Here is a 16313-nt window from a genome sequence, read left to right as displayed (position 1 = left end):
TTTTCCGGTGTCATTATTCTTAACTCTAAAAAAATAAGCGTGGAATATGACACGCTCTAACGTAAGTGATACTTAAATGGCTACTGAATATTTATGTAAGTTCAGTTGTAATATCCCACCATAACTACTGTCATAGTTAATAAATTAATCGCTAGATTAGCATACAATATACCAAACGGCACGTGGCACATCAAGCAGCGGTAATATTGACTCACAAAAAAACGAACTGAATTAATAAAAAAAGAAACTCGGAACAGTTTCGATTCAGAAGGTGTTTATTGAAGACAATCGGCTCGTGTCACCCACTTAATATTATTTTGTTAGTGAAAAACGAAACCGTTTAAGCTAACAAGTTGTTCACACTGGAACGCGTGCCAAGCGCATGTGTGCAATTGATATATCATAAATAAATGTAAGTAATACGGAAGTAGACAATTTTGTTTTTCTTATTTGATTATCCTGGATGTAATTCGACAAAAAAAGGGGTTCGAAGGAGTGTATTAAGTTGCGCTTGTTTATTTTGTAAGTGATGCATGCGTTCGTACTTTTTTAAATGATTTGATTGTGTTATTGGTACACTTTTTTAGAGATAATTTTGGGTAATATTTACGCAGGCTGTGGGATGAAACATTTCAAAATAAATCGCAAATGCTTGAAGGTGGAGGGTTAGGTTGGCTAGTTCAGAACTTTAAAGGTAACCTTTGTGGAAACTTATTCAAATGAAATGAAACATTTAACTTCGAAACAAGACACTTTAAAAAAATGATATTCTTTTGAAGCAATTGCAAAATTTGTTGCAAATACAGTTAGAGGCAGTGAAATTTCTGACGCGGAATATCAACGACTGTACATGCACTTTGTGCAACTATTGTGTAATTTGGTGTTCATGTTGAAAACGAAAAATTAAAAAATGCTCTGTGCAATATGCCCTGAAATCGTCCTGATATTCTTTTGGATTCCTTCTCAGTGATAACACCCACTTTATATTACCTGAATACAGACTTTGTTTTTCCCTATCCTTGCGTGATCTTTGGTGTCTCATACGACGCTACACTATTTTCTTTCTTTTGAAATTACTAACGTTTATTTTAATGTATGAACGAATGAGGTGGTAAAGAATGCGAGCGGAGCGAGAGAATTTTTTTTTAGATGAAGAGTTCATTGTAGTCAAGGTTCTCTGACAGATTATTAGTTAATGCGAACGAAAATTTTTCGTTCTTTATGTATGAGCTGCATCCAATTTACTTAAAAAAGAAGAAGATCTGAAAAAAAAGAGGACAAAGACTACATTTTCCTCCAAAAAGTGTCGTTCTTAGAATTTTTGTAAAAAAGAAGACCGAGGCGAAAAAAGAGGACATGTCCACTAAAAAGAGGACGAATAGGAACCCTAGCGTGGATGAAATGAAAAACAGGTGAAGCAAATTCATGATGAAATTTCAATGCCCTCTGACTGTAACATTTTCCTTTTATAATTTTTGCAACTACTTTCAGTGGCTTCCAGCCTTTTGCAACTACTTCAAGCGAGTAAATTCTAATATTTACCGCCTCTGCCACAGTAGACTAAAACCACCTCTTCACCGTTAAAAAATCCACTTAAAATTCAGTTTTCTATTTTTGCGGTCGCTTTATCATTTCCCTATATGCCTCCGTAACACAATACTGAAATTTAAGCGAATAATAAATTCATAAATAGAATGTAATAAAAATTATGTGTATTTTTCATTGCCTCTGATATTCAATCCACCATGCATTGTTTGAAAATAATATCTTTTCGTGTGTAAAACAGACAGACAAGAGAGATGCTCTTTAAAAAAAAATCAAATGCACAGAGCATATACATTTTTGGCCCATCTGCATGCATTTTTTTTTTTGTACTTTTCAATTTTTATAATAGTTGATCAAGGGATGATAGATTAGGTTTTAATGTAACCTTTTCAATGTTAAGTGTGCTTGAATTAAATAAGTTTGCTAGTTTCGAAAAAAAAGAGAGGAATTCTATTAAAGATACGTAACATTGTGGACCTGTAGACAATGGACACATTGTATCAATAGCATTTGTTAGCATACAAACATTAAATCAAAATGTTTACATGTTTCGAAGTGGTATTTTCTTCAAAAGCGATTTAATTTGTGTCCAAGAATTGATAAATTTCTGATTTCCATCTGATCATATACGATTACCTCTGGGAGTACTCATCAAATGATACATTACGAGACAGATAATAGATCTTTGGTCGTTGTTGAGCCAATTTTGATTGCCGAAAGAAGAATTTCTATTCGTACGTTATAATTGGTTGAGCTCGCCTCATCGAATTTAAAACACAACTATTCAGTGGATATCATCTGTAGATAAAATTATGAAGACCAAAATTTACGCATATTTGCTCGAAGTATCACCCAGTGACAGTGTTCTAGATACAAAGTCTTTTACTTCATTTGTTTTAAGGTTAATGCGTGACCATAAAATGAAACATTCCAGCCAGAGCTCAGTGCTTCTTTTTGTCGCCGTTGTCGACAACAGATGACTGGTGGTTACTCAGAGGTTACTTATCACAGTTGAGACAAAGTTCAGGCTTTTTCAACACAACAAGAAGCTTCAGTAAAAGATAGAAAGTCAAAATTTGATTTTAGTTCAAATTGTATCAATGTAACCTTTCACAGACGGAAAGTATATCATTTGGACAGTTATTGAATCTATTACATTGTTTGATTTCGACAGATTGAAAGAAAATCTTGTACTTCATTTGTTTAACCACAAAAAAGACTGTAAGTTAAGCTAGAGCTCGATATTTATTTTAGTCGTTGTTGTCGAGATTATGTAAAAGAGTTGTGAAGTTGTCTTCTGACCTCGTCAAGAACAAAGGACTATCGATTCACAGATAACTAAAACACGACAAAATTTCTTATAAAGCATCGTGTATTATCAATCAAATCTAAGTAAAGTCATAATCAATAAAACAGATTATTTCCTCAACAATTAAAATTATTTCCTATAAATAACGCTAATAATCAATCAAGGTACTCGTATTAGTAGACATGCTATTGCTCCAAGTGTTGATAATACAGCGAAACACGTTTGTGGAACGAGTTGACCGAATATTAATAGTGCGCCCCAATATGGAGTTGACATTTGAAATATTCTCATGCACGATGAAACCGAAAGTCCAGCAATTTTTTTCTTATCAGGCGTTACCACCTCAGTGTTACAAGTTACCAGCATTGTTAATGCTGCAGAAATGGCAGTCTTCGGAAAGAATGAAATGTAAACTAATGCTGAGACCCGTTGCGCTTCCGGAACTGCATGAATTAAAATGTGTAACCTTTCTTTTAATATGTCTGATATGTCAAATCTTACCCGTAGCAGGTACAAGCCAAGCACACATTGATATGACGACCGTAACTAGGTTGAACATTGCTACGTATCTCCACTTGTATCTACCCTTATTAAGAATCAAATAGGTGCCAATGAATACTCCACATATCTCGGCGACTCCCATTAACATTGTGTTAATTTGCAGTCGTTCTCGTCCAAACGATTTGGCATTCAGAAGCATTCCAAAGTAGCTAACAATATAACATGCGATGGCAAAATGAACGCAGGCCAAGTTTCTTTTCCAAATGTATGTTCCTTTCCACAGTTCACGAAACTGAACACAAAGACTCGGTCCTGGATCCTTTTTCTCCATTTTATTTGCATGATCCTGAAGTCGACCGTAGAGGTCATCGGGAATTCTAGGATCGTTATGCTTTTGATCTACATCGATAAATCTTTGAATAATTTTCATAGCTCGATTGACGTGTCCACGGTCAGCATGCCATCTGGGTGAATCTGGCACATACCTGAAAGTGAGTTAAGTCAAAGTTAGTTAATGAGATTTTGGAAACATAACGACGACAAGATTTAACGGTGAACTCTGTAATAATTCAGTCACCCTCCGATCATCATCGAAATGGAATTATAGCATTGACTCATTCTCCGTTCTTTTTCTTCTTAAGCAATAACTTGTACTTAGTGTTCAGAAACTGACAATATATGAATACAGTATACTGTACTCTAAATACTCTATCATGCACTGACCGAATGTTCGGTTCATAAGATAATTTTCTAAAGGATTATACCGAATTAAAATACCAAATTAAAATAAATTTTACCTATAAAGCAAAAGTAAAATCAACGCTGGTGATGTCATTGCGAAATACAGGTAAGTCCATGACGAAAAGAAGAAAGTTAATCCCGGTAAAAGTATAACACCAACGCCCCAAAATATTTCGTGAAGTGCGGTTACTAATATGCGATATTTGCCAACGGTTATATCTTGTGCTGCGGATTACATTCAATTTTATCAAGTCAGATTATAATTAATCAAGATTTGTATGCAGTTATGTCAGTAGATAAGTGGAAGTGGGTAATAATTGTCGTCATACATTTTGCGATTGAATTTGATCAAATGCGTTTTAAGTGGAAATGGTTCGATCCATCATCTAATACCCTTTAGTCAAATTTTCATTTACAGCTTAAACTTAAGAAATGCGGTCTTACGAAAGCAGTTATTGGCACGACATTATTATACCACAACCGAACTCTCCACTTCAAAAATGATATTTACAAATTGTTGCTGCGGCTTGAACCATATGAGCAATTGATGCGGCTGCTAGTAGTCTAAAGATTACGTGAAGTTCATATCGATTTACAAGTCCGGTTAAAGGACCGAACAGCAACATGCACGACATTCCGCCAAGTGCTAATTTCTTAGGACTAACACTGAAATAGTTCAAAATTGTTAATATTACACCCCAATCCTTCAATCGCAAGTCGGTACTTACTAATTTAATAGTATGATAGCCAGAGTACCACCCGAACTAACACCTACCAAATGTAAGAATTGTGTTGTAGCTATGAGTATCTCACGTGAACAAACTAAGTCGAATTCCGTTACGATGGATTCATATTCATCGATATGAGTGTGTGATTCACATGGTATAACTTCATCTGTAAAATTATTGTACGTCCAAGAAACATTGTCCTTTGTATGCACTACAGCTCTGTAATTAGCATCACTAAATACGTGACAAAAGTCTCTCGTGAACGGTTTTCCCGCTTGAAGATTCGTTGTTGCTGGAGTAGACGGATGGGCCATGTCTATCCATAAATCAATATTCGATAAGTTCTGAGGTGCTTGACAAAAGTATTCGCCATATCTAGGTGCGGGTGCAGTAAATAGGATACAGTGCATAAACCAAGCGGCCGGAATTTTATAAATAAAAACGGAGAGAATCGATCTGAGTTGCCATTTTCCAAATTTAGCGAATAAATGATCAAATAGATCCGCATTTCGTGGCAGTGGCTTATCGATCGGTTCCGTTGTGAACTGATAAACTTGTTGGGATAAAGCCTTTGTCTCCGATTCCAGTGAAGTCGACTCTTTCTTCGAAGCCATCAAATGAGCGTCGGGCATATCTATGGCTTCGAAACCATTGACTTCATTACTGCTGTTATCCTTCGAATCCTGAACGAAATTAAGATATGCGAATTAGAGTCGTGTACACACACTGCGAACATACGATTTTAAAATTCATTCACCATAATGACTTGAAGGAATTGGATCGGAGATATCTTCTTTTCGATGAGCACAACCGAAGACTGACTATGGATCTAATAAAATCATCTATAAGTTATGTCTATCGCAAAAGCAAATTATCAATTTATCAACACGCGGAACAACAAGGAAGAGATAAATTTTAATCCATTTGTATCACATTGCTTCTTACAGTCAACCGAACAATCATGGGTTCAACGAAATTTTTTGCGTATGTCTTCTAACATAATAATACAAAAAGCTGATAAGACAGACCCGCACGACTAAACTCTGAAAAAAATAAATATCACCACGCATATAGGTACCTGGTACATATAAATATAATATGATCAATATTTTCAAAATCAAGCTGAACCTTTCATTTAGCTCGGTACTGTGAAGTGCTTTTTTAGTCTGGCAATGAAACTTTCCTATAAATAGATATGATATTCCTTATCGTATTCCATATATATACCGATAGCTGCATTACTGCTTTGCACCGAAAGGATATCATTGTTAAACTATTCACTTCATCTTCTTCTGCATATAAGCTATCATCTTGCCATACTGCTTTAAATTAGCCTAGCACACAAATGAAAAAGTAGAACCGAAACACCTATCCCAAACTCGCTGACAATAAATAATTAGCGGGCAGAACTCTGATATCAACAATTGAAACCGATTTACACAGGTAAGGTCACTAAGTTGCAGTTAAAAAGAATATAATTTTATGATTTCGGTATACGATAAAAGGTTGTTTTATCAAAATTTTATGGCAGACTTCTTGTTGTGATTTCGTACGGTGCCATAAATATATTAGAGTGTAGATTAAGTACTTAAAATCGGTGACCGAATTGCATAATTTCTGTCGTTGCTTGTGATGTATAAGTAAATATATCGATGCGCAAATTAACAGAAATAAGGAAAGATAAAAAGTCCAATTCATTACAAACAAAATCAGTTAAAACAAAAACATCAAACATCACGTAGCATGTGAACCAAAGGTTAATATTATGCGTCCGAACTATTATTTATAACCTCGTGATTTAAAATTTTTGTACATTCATTAAGTGTTGATATCAATTGTTGTCATCGGTATATTGCACAGTTTTAAAGAACAGATAACGATATTTTGTTTGATTATTTTTCGAAGCCGAAGAACTGCGTAAATAAAAAGGAAGCGGTCAAATTTCAATCGGTTTCGAGAAGATGTCAACTCATTCTCGGCCGGGCATGTAACACCTGTACACGTTTGTGCGGCTTTATTGTAATAAACTCTGTTAATTCACTTGTTTTAAGTATCTTTAATTGATTTATCATACAAAACCATTTACAGCATTAATTTAACCATTCCCCAGTTTAAAATCAAGTATGTATCTATTCATATACATATGATAACAGAGCACCAGGCGCAACCACCGTCGATAACATATAATTAGCCGATTCTGAAAGGTTAAAGACACAGTTAGGTTCGGTAACACCATCCAATATTTCCATTATTATACGGTGAAAGTACTGCGGCTATAAACTTAGTACTTTCAGGAAGCGTTCATTATAATAGCTTAGTACGGAAGTGTTTACATCTTTCCGTGGATTAGGCTATTCATTACGTCACATTTATCTAATTCGATTTTAATCACATCACGAGAACCCTAACAATTGGAACATATTAATGATTGATGTTATTAAATTATTACTGACAATAAACAGTAGCAATTAGCTGTTATTGATATAATTGAATAGACAGTAAATTGATAAATTTTGATAGATAGTGAGAATCACTTACGTATTCAGTGATAACAGTTCGTATTTTCTTTTTTTAACGAATATTATGCGCTTCTTTTATCATATTATCAATGTTATCGTGTAGAGTTCATGGAGGAAAAACCAGGGCATAATTATTTAATTATTTAACTAAAGCATAGATTACTTGGAAGCAACACCACGAGATTTTAAATATTAGTAGCACGTAGGCTAAACGAAATGTTATACGAAAAGTAGTTGCAGAATAATTTTATCGCCAAAATAAAATTTTACTACCTGCCAGATAGTAAACCAGATACATTGGATGCTCTGCTATGTACTTTATTACTTCGGAAACAACTTTGTGATACTCACAAACTCACTCGTGTGTATTTGTGCAACTTGATTCGGCAACTTTCGACAAGTGTATGCCATAAATTACTTTCGCAACATACAATGTAACCTATTATTACTGCCTGAACCCGTCTCATGCGAAAGTTGAACATTACATAGCAGTTTTCCTCCTGCGAAAATGAAATTGAATGTGGAACTTGCTCCCAAAATAGCGGCGGGTCGGGTCACTTGACTGTCAAAAAATGTATAAGGAAGCTCAGGAGATCAATCGACTTGGTCGAGGTCGCTCAAATTTGATTTAGATTTCGCTCAGCGTTTGACATTTTAACATGGCTTACTTACTGGTAAACGCCGGAAGTCCAGGCATTACAAAAAAATTAATTTGGGACAGGGGTGATGTTAGGACAACTGGGTTTGTGTTAAGTGATAAATCACCGTGAAAAAGTAATTTTGTTAGGTGAAACACTTTTGTACAACTCAGGGACTATTTTCGGTTCATTTTTCTTAAAATTTTATGTGAAATTCACATGTGGTAGGATGCTGTTCATTAATAAGGAAACAATTTTGCGATACTCGCAACTTCCTTGTGTATTTTTGAGCAACTTGCTTCGGTAACTAAGTTTGTGTATCCGATCCGAAGGCGAGGCAGTTACCAAAGCTTGTTGTTGCTCCGAAAAATCACTTGAACGCTTGCTTTTATCAAAACTCATGTAATGAATTATGTTAGCAGCATCCAATGTGACCTATTATTCGTTATATCTCAAGGCTTGTAAAAAAAATCAGTAGAAAAGCGGTCTTGAGAGGAAATATAGTATCATCAAGCACGCACAGGCACGTTCATATACACTAATTTATATAGAATTTGGACTTATATTCACTCAATTTTTCGTTAATGATACAGTACCTGTGGGTACATGCTGAGAAAGATATTGTCTCTCATAATATATTCCTCCTAATGGTAATGTATAAACGCATGTGCAGTGCATATATCACACGTCTATCACTCTCAATTTAATTTTATTTACGTCCACTATCACAACCGAATTACGAAGAAGTTACAGTCAATTAGGAAAACCAAATTTCTTCCGCGAAATTTGGTCGAACTTGTTATTACGATTCGAACCGGTCGTTCTAAAATTGCATATTATTGTCATTCAAACAAAACTCAAGATACTTACTTTTTGATGGATTTTGTTTGTTTCAATCACTTCAATCCATATGAAGTCCATCAAGTAAGAGTAGTCTTTACATTTCTTCTATTCCATCACACGTGTTTGAGTGAAACTTTACGTTTATCCTGTTGATAGCAATGAAAACGATGAGGAATGAGTAAAACTGCAACACGTTCCGCACAAAAATTTTATTTTTTATCGAAAGAAGAACAACAAACAATGTGTTTGTTACACGAATACATTGATAGAGTTTTCTAATTCACAAAATGATTAAAAATTTCTCGCTTTTCACCATTTTTCGATTATCTCTGAAAATCACCAACAAGGCACTCAAACTGTAACTTATTGCAAGCACATAGATTTCAACCAGTATTATCGTACAAATTGTTGTAGTGAATGCCATCATCAGCCATTGCAGTAATCCTAGTAAAAGTTTCAAGAACAATATGGTTACGAATAAGAACCGCACGAAAAGAAAATGCAACAATAATGTCGACAAAAATGTTGCGGACACAACCAGTAATGCTATTACAGAACCAAACTCAACAAACTGGAGCATGTAAACTACGGATTGGCACATCAGTTTCATCCAATTCTTGTACGTTCGATCCTTGCTTTTGAAGAACGGTGCTATCATGTCGGTTTCGATGATCAGCAAGCGCGATACGAACAAGAATTTCAGTGTAAGGATTGATGAAGAGGCAAGCAATAAAATTGTAGCTAGGAGAATACTTGCTAGGGCATACGTGTACATTGTAGATAGTAGAGTAATCGTAACGAGTGCAGTGCTCACAGTTAATACTTGGCATGATGTCGGTTCCAAAAAATCGAGAATTTTGTATCTGTGAAAGAATCTAGGGACAAAAATATTTTTTTATGATTTTGATTATCGGGAATAGTAATTAGAACGCGCTTACCTTACAAGACTAAAGTATTGCCGAACTCCTAAAAACATAGTTATGCGATCGCAAGCGAAAAAATGAATGGTTCTCCCGCACAAAATCAAATTTCAGTTACCAGAATAATATGTTACTATTAACTAGTTTCTGATTAGTTGTAGGTAAACCGGTCATTGATTGATTCAGAATTTGTAGACATGAGACAATAATTTGACCGATATATTTTTGAACATCCTGTTCATAATATTAAACAGCTCCAAGCACATCAACCTACTAGAATAACATCTATGTTTGGTAAGCTAATAAAGATCCTTCTACCAATAAAAAATATTCGAATCAAAAGCTCTTAAAAGTGTTAACTGTTTGTTTCTTTTCATTTTCATTATCATATTGATATGTATTTACCGCACCATGAAATTATATATTGTTCGAGTGAATCATGCTGTTTCAGCATTATGACACCATGAATATAAAATATCGAAAAAAAACTCGTCCCCAATCCTAACATATAAAGATTTACGCCGACACCATGCCACATTATAGTTGTGTAATGAATTTTTATCATAAAAATAGATTCATTTTGCCACCTCTAAACAAATAGCCTTTTATGAGATTATGCCAATCACTGGAATAATCCATTGTCGTAAAGAGATATTCATGCATTGCATTGAATACTCACATCCATACATATACGTCTAATGCATTTCGGTAGCTTACAATGCTAGTATCCATTGACTGAATATATTATTTATACATTGTTTCGTTTGTGTATTTGTTGAAAATGTTTTGAACAACATCGAGGGTTCTATTAGTTATCCGGTACACTGTGTTTTAGGGTCTCATAGTGATACATGGTGAATCTTCCTTTTGTTGACAGAAAACGTTTTGATTATTTTTCCTTCACAAAACAGACTTTGGTGAATCTTACGAAACCTTTCGAATTTTGTGCATCAAGAGTAGTCTTAATCTTACTTCATTGCATGTGTATCATTAATTCCCATTCAATATGCGAGTAAAGAACACAAAGAATAACCGTCCCATTATATTCCAATTGCATTCATTCCATCGATCAATGCTCGTTAAGGATTATAACACATATTCAAACATTAAATTGCCAGGACCAAGGTCTTTGTTAAACGAAAAGGGATCATTTGATTATTAGTTTTATTGATTCGGGTTTAACTTCCGTGAATTGGGAAAAATCTATAAAACGTTACACACCAAAAAAAAATCGTGAAAAAAATTGCAAAAAATACATTTTTAGGGTAAAAAATAACTAAAATCTCGTATTTAATCACGCGAGCTAGTAGCTCAGTACATCTGTCGTAAAAGTGTGTTCATGTGTGTTATTCAATTCATAACGTGGTATGGTATTCATTGATAAATTCAGTTATTGCACTTTAACTTTTTATGGTCTTAATTACCAGGTGCGATACGAATTAATTGTGGTGGAAATTGAAAACATGTAGTGCGTGTTATGCACTTAAAAGCAAAATTTACGATGAAAGTTGAAACAGTTAGTTATGTTTTTGCCGTTTTTAATTACTAACTTTTCAGCAATTGAAATTTTTGAACGTTAATACAAAAAAAAACGTACAACTGCTTCATTGGAAACGTTAAACTAGTAAAATTGCGTATGTTTAACAATTTGGTAAACTTCGATGTTGTGAGTCTCTGGACATGTAGGGTGAGCGTACCAATCCTTGGACAAGAATGAGTCGTCGAACACCTATTGTTCTCTCATTCATAAAAAAAAGTTGGATTGGTACAATACATTTTTAACATTTTACTGATGGAAGTCATCTGCCATCGAGAAGCACCCGAAACCAAATTATGTTCTCTGGCTTATGTTGACGTATTTACAAAATGAATTTTGTAGCTAATGAAACGAAATATTCTCTTTCTATCCGTTAAGATGCGTAGGCATGATAAAATACTGATGATATGCGACGGTATAGGTAATATTTCTTTCCATCTATAAAACCCGAACCGAGGATTTTCGCAAAATGAGATGTTTTGTGCACAGAACAATTGTTGTTATACACCAAAAAATTTGTCTCCTAGAGAAACAGATTGTTCTAGACTGTTTGATATTGCCCCAACTTTAAACTATTTGAATTCTAATCTCATTTCACATCTTTACACATCTTTTTATAAGGTTTATAAGCTTCGGATGGTGTCTGTTGTCTTTAGATCGACTTTATTGAAACCACAATGTATTCAGAAGTGCTTCGCGTTGATCTAATTGCTGATTGATGATTTTGTGCTGTTCTGCTGTTGGATGTTGTCTTAAATTCTAGTATATTTCGCAGGAAAGTTACCATAACAAACATGTGGTAGTTTTCATTTATTCATTTGAATTGGAAATTGTTTACAAGGACTGCGTCATGGTACAATAAAAAAAGGAAAGAAAAAAAAATCACAAATAGTAGATCTCGTCATATGGTAGTTAGTTGAATATTTTTACTTATTTCCATGCAAATATTTTCGAAAAAATAAAATCTTTTACTTCATTTGTTTTAACATAATTTTTGCCATGTCAGAAGACGATAGCTACAGTTCACTATTTATTTTTGTCGTCATATAACATGCTACAAAACCTGAACTGTTACATTAAAGTTGTTTTTGATTATTTTTGAAACGAAACTTTCGTTATGTCTATTTTATATTGAATCATTGCTATATTTTCGTACCCTATTAGAAGCAGAGCTCTATTTATGTAGAGAAACTTTTAGAAGTTTTATGTTTATTTGACTAGTATATGATAGATGGCTCTGTAAAAACTCACTTCAAGTTTTAATCAAAAGCTTTAAACCAAATATATTTATTTAAATCCGATGAAAGTGTCTTCTTAAAAATTCAAATTAGTCTGTTGATCACGAAATATTAATGAATAATGACAGCCTTGATTAGCCTCAATAGTACACAATCTATGGATAATAGCGGATGAGTCTATTTTTGTAAGTGGTCCAAGTCGAAAAGTGGTAGTCGAAAAGTGATAGGACCTGTAATTGAGCCGATATGACGCCTTTTGACGTCACTACTTTTTATATACGTACAGTGAACGACATCTCAAATGTCTCACTGTCAAATTTTTCTGAGAATTTTATTGTGTCATTGCAAATTCACAATGACATTCTCTGAAAAAAATGACAGTGAGACATTTGAGATGTCGTTCACTGTAAGTGTGCCTTGTTTTCATTCAAAAGGTATTTGTTCAAAGGAAATCGGATACCTGCTCATGGCGATAGTTGACAACTAATTGTCGGTGTCTGAACCTCCAATTACTTGAAATTTGAATTCAATTTGTTTAGAAATTTTCGTTGAAATAACCAAATTCTTTTTTAATTAAAATTTCTCAGTAAACGTTTCTGATTCGCTCGACTTATTAAATTCGTAAAAGCAAATATTTAATGAAAAATCAATTTTTTCTCAACGAATTTTTTACATTTCCAACTACTTTTGATGAAGAAAGTGTTTCCCAACCGGAAGAGTGTACTTCCATTTCTGAACACGACGACGAATGCCTCCTGAAGTTTTTCTTTCTTTGTTTTGTATCACTGACTTCCGTTCTGATCTATTTTCGAGAAGCGATTGTGAGATCACATACACAAAACCTACATTCCTCTTACCTTGAAATTATAATCTTGCTTCAGTTCCTGTGGTAGTTCTAACGTTGAGTATATTGATCGAGGTCTTCCGTGAATTTGATTACCATAGTATCGCGATTGTTTCATTTCATCGCGAATTTTGCGATAAATTTTCCGTTTCTTTGACTTTGTTGAATTGGACGTTGACGAGCTACTGCTACTGTAGTCCTCCTTAATTGAAGTTTTATGTTTTAGCCTTTTATGCCTTGCTAGAAAATAGTGTTGCTTTAAAGTTGGTTGAATTAAAGAAATTAGAGTGTCTTACCGCTAGAAGTGTGTCTATACTCTGTAGGATTAATGAGTGAGGTGGTCGGTTTGACCGGAGCGCTATCAGATGCTAACGAGGTTAAAATTTATTTTATAGTCAACATAATTTCAAATCTGAATGGTTCGGCTTTTACTTGTGTCTTCATGTTTCGGCGGGTATCTCAAATCAGACTCCGAATTTAGTTTGCTGTCTAGTTCATTTTTACCCGATTTTTGTGATAATTTTCTGAGTAATGTTTTCCAGTTGTTCTTCCGCTCCCTAGTTAGTGTGGACGTGTTAACATTCGTTTTTCGCAGCTCACGACTTATAAATATGCAAAGCAATATCATAAGCAATCCGATAATCATAACAACAATAGCCAAGCAAATGTATTTTGTTTTCTGTTTTTCATTCCATTGCATCTCGTAACCCCTGATGGAATCGACCACTTTTAAGAAAACGTTTGTTTCATTAACCGTTTCAGCTTTTTTTGCCTCATTTATCCCACTGACAATCAAATTAGGATCTGCTTCATCGACTAGGCTTGCCGTATCGTCCCAAAATTCATCGCTGTCGATGTCGTACTGATGAATACCTCTTGGGTTAAGACTACTGCCTTTTAACGTTTCCAGCACTCTTAATATAGCACCAAATCCTGGATAAAATTCGTCATTCTGAATTAGCGGCAAAACTTTCTCGTGTAGCAACTTCTTAAACCTCCGACTGAACGGATTGGACATCATGTTGCGAAACTGGTAGCATTTTAGGACGTCAACATAATATCTCGTCAGAACAAAGGCCGAACTTTTCGAATTCAAAATAAAATTCCGTCTGTGCTTGAATGGAAGCCAAACGTTTATAATGCTATCGTTGTCCACCGGTTCTATTCTTGGTAGGGATACTATTAATTCTCGGTCAGAGTAGTCAGAGGTGTAGTCATCATCCGAGGCTAAAAGCAAATTTCCACATGGATCCTTGAATACGCCATTCGTTTCACTTTCCATGCCTTTAGAGCGTATATTAATTGGAGGAATTTTGTATTGCATTTTTAGAAATTTGAATGTCGACATGCGCCATCCATTACCATGCGTATTAAGAATCTGTTTGCAGTTGTTTTGGAAATTGTAAACTTTTAACGTATTTCTATAGGTCAATGTACCGGCATAAAATGAGAACTTCACGAACGGCAAGTAATAGAAGTGAAGATATCTGAAACAAAGACATTCTAGGAATTAAAGTTGAATTAAGAAATTAATTCGAAGATTCACTAGGAAAACACACCCTCCAATGACATCATAATAAGCGGCCTGAGTAATGTACTGTACATTACCGACTGTGTCTGTTGAATTCACTAGTCTACCTACTTCTTCTAAATACTCTAACATCTGTTCAACGGATCTGTCGTTTTCCAAATCAGTTTGAGATATCGAAGTAAAGTTGGGAACAAACGCCTGCAATGAAATTCCACGACATGATTCAATATTGCATAAATAGCAATCACAAGATGTGTACCTCGAATTTACTTCTAGCCGAGAGCAAAGCAACATCTTCGATGGAAAAACATTTCTTCACAAAATGGCCATCGCCAAACAAATTTGAACCGACAAAGCTTTTCGGAAAGGAAGCTCTGTTGTAGAAATTGGCTATTACCAGAGAAGGAAGCACTATGTTTACAAACAATACGAAATAATTACAAAAATATATCATCATAACCGTACGCGAGTAATACTGTTTGACGTTATCGAATTCAAAGCAAACTATTCTGAAAGGACAAAATTTAATATTATGACCTCAGATGGTATCTACGAGGACTTCAAATTGTTAGAGAGCATTGGGTTCATGCTGGGAGCAGAGCTGTGAAGCAAAACATCTGAAATATGAATGAAACTCTTGCAACAAGTTTTGTTCTTTAAAAACGTCTTGTTCTATCCGAAAATCTCGACGAAATGCTGTATAGGTAAATATAAGAATTTAAAAATTGAATTTTGAATATTAAATTCTTCAATTAAATTACATTAAGAAATTATGATACCGGCACCCCAGACATACCTTCTGCTCTTTAGAAGCAACTTTAAAGCAATTTTGTAGGGCTACCTTACTTTAATATACCACCAGAAGAATGCCAGAATTCTCTTAAGCAAAACCTCTCTACCTTAACGCACGTTTGCGTTTGTACAAGTACATAGGAAGAAAAAATCTCTTTTTCAGTTCTATCACTGATGTCAGTAGGAGCACACACACTCTGGCATCAGAGCGTTTTCTTTCCTTTCGAGCGACACAAAACAGAAACAGACTAATATAAACTTTCCGATTCGGTATGAAAGCACATTTTCTTTCGATGTTAATACGCATGGATGAAGTTGGAAAACCAAACGTGAAAAACAATTTAATTCAAGATGAGAAGTGTTATGGTACATTGAGAAATATGAATGAAACAGGAACTGAAAACATTAGCACTAAGTTCTCATTATGGTATAAAAGGGCAACAGATTTACAGATTTTTCTCATTGTTTGGTGATCAGTTAACTTGTGAACCGCTGCAGTGGAATAAAATCTGGAAAATTGGATACTAAGTGGATTTCTTTGGAAATGTTTGTGCAAACAGTTTATTTGATTTGAAATTACATACAATTTGAGTTGGGATTTATGTGACTTTAAGTGATTGTATTCAA

At 34.5% G+C, this 16313-nt stretch overlaps 3 protein-coding genes across 4 annotated transcripts; all 3 read right to left on the bottom strand.

The window, feature by feature from the left end:
• Window positions 1–2903: 2903 nt before the first annotated feature.
• Window positions 2904–5732, bottom strand: LOC119081423 (solute carrier family 22 member 7-like). Its single transcript, XM_037190337.1, has 6 exons — window positions 5582–5732; window positions 4825–5507; window positions 4608–4762; window positions 4153–4321; window positions 3356–3840; window positions 2904–3297 (listed from the first exon to the last, which is right to left on the bottom strand). The coding sequence occupies exons 1-6, from the start codon at window positions 5582–5584 to the stop codon at window positions 3014–3016; spliced, it is 1779 nt and encodes a 592-aa protein (XP_037046232.1). The 5' UTR covers window positions 5585–5732; the 3' UTR covers window positions 2904–3013.
• A 3299-nt stretch (window positions 5733–9031) lies between these two features.
• LOC119081484 lies at window positions 9032–9816 on the bottom strand. The gene is made up of 2 exons (XM_037190484.1): window positions 9763–9816; window positions 9032–9699 (listed from the first exon to the last, which is right to left on the bottom strand). The coding sequence occupies exons 1-2, from the start codon at window positions 9798–9800 to the stop codon at window positions 9105–9107; spliced, it is 633 nt and encodes a 210-aa protein (XP_037046379.1). The 5' UTR covers window positions 9801–9816; the 3' UTR covers window positions 9032–9104.
• A 3303-nt stretch (window positions 9817–13119) lies between these two features.
• Window positions 13120–15375, bottom strand: LOC119081421. Of its 2 annotated transcripts, XM_037190329.1 has the most exons (6): window positions 15154–15375; window positions 14923–15092; window positions 13796–14850; window positions 13660–13731; window positions 13377–13603; window positions 13120–13321 (listed from the first exon to the last, which is right to left on the bottom strand). In XM_037190329.1, the coding sequence occupies exons 1-6, from the start codon at window positions 15349–15351 to the stop codon at window positions 13166–13168; spliced, it is 1878 nt and encodes a 625-aa protein (XP_037046224.1). In that variant the 5' UTR covers window positions 15352–15375; the 3' UTR covers window positions 13120–13165. The 2 variants fall into 2 exon arrangements, with proteins under 2 accessions (XP_037046224.1, XP_037046226.1); XM_037190331.1 differs by lacking the exon at window positions 13120–13321 and having other exon boundaries at window positions 13452–13599.
• Between the last annotated feature and the right edge of the window lie 938 nt (window positions 15376–16313).

Source organism: Bradysia coprophila, unplaced genomic scaffold (assembly GCF_014529535.1).
Source record: "Bradysia coprophila strain Holo2 unplaced genomic scaffold, BU_Bcop_v1 contig_358, whole genome shotgun sequence".
Taxonomy (NCBI): domain Eukaryota; kingdom Metazoa; phylum Arthropoda; class Insecta; order Diptera; family Sciaridae; genus Bradysia; species Bradysia coprophila.
This window is presented reverse-complemented; position numbering and strand designations above follow the sequence as displayed.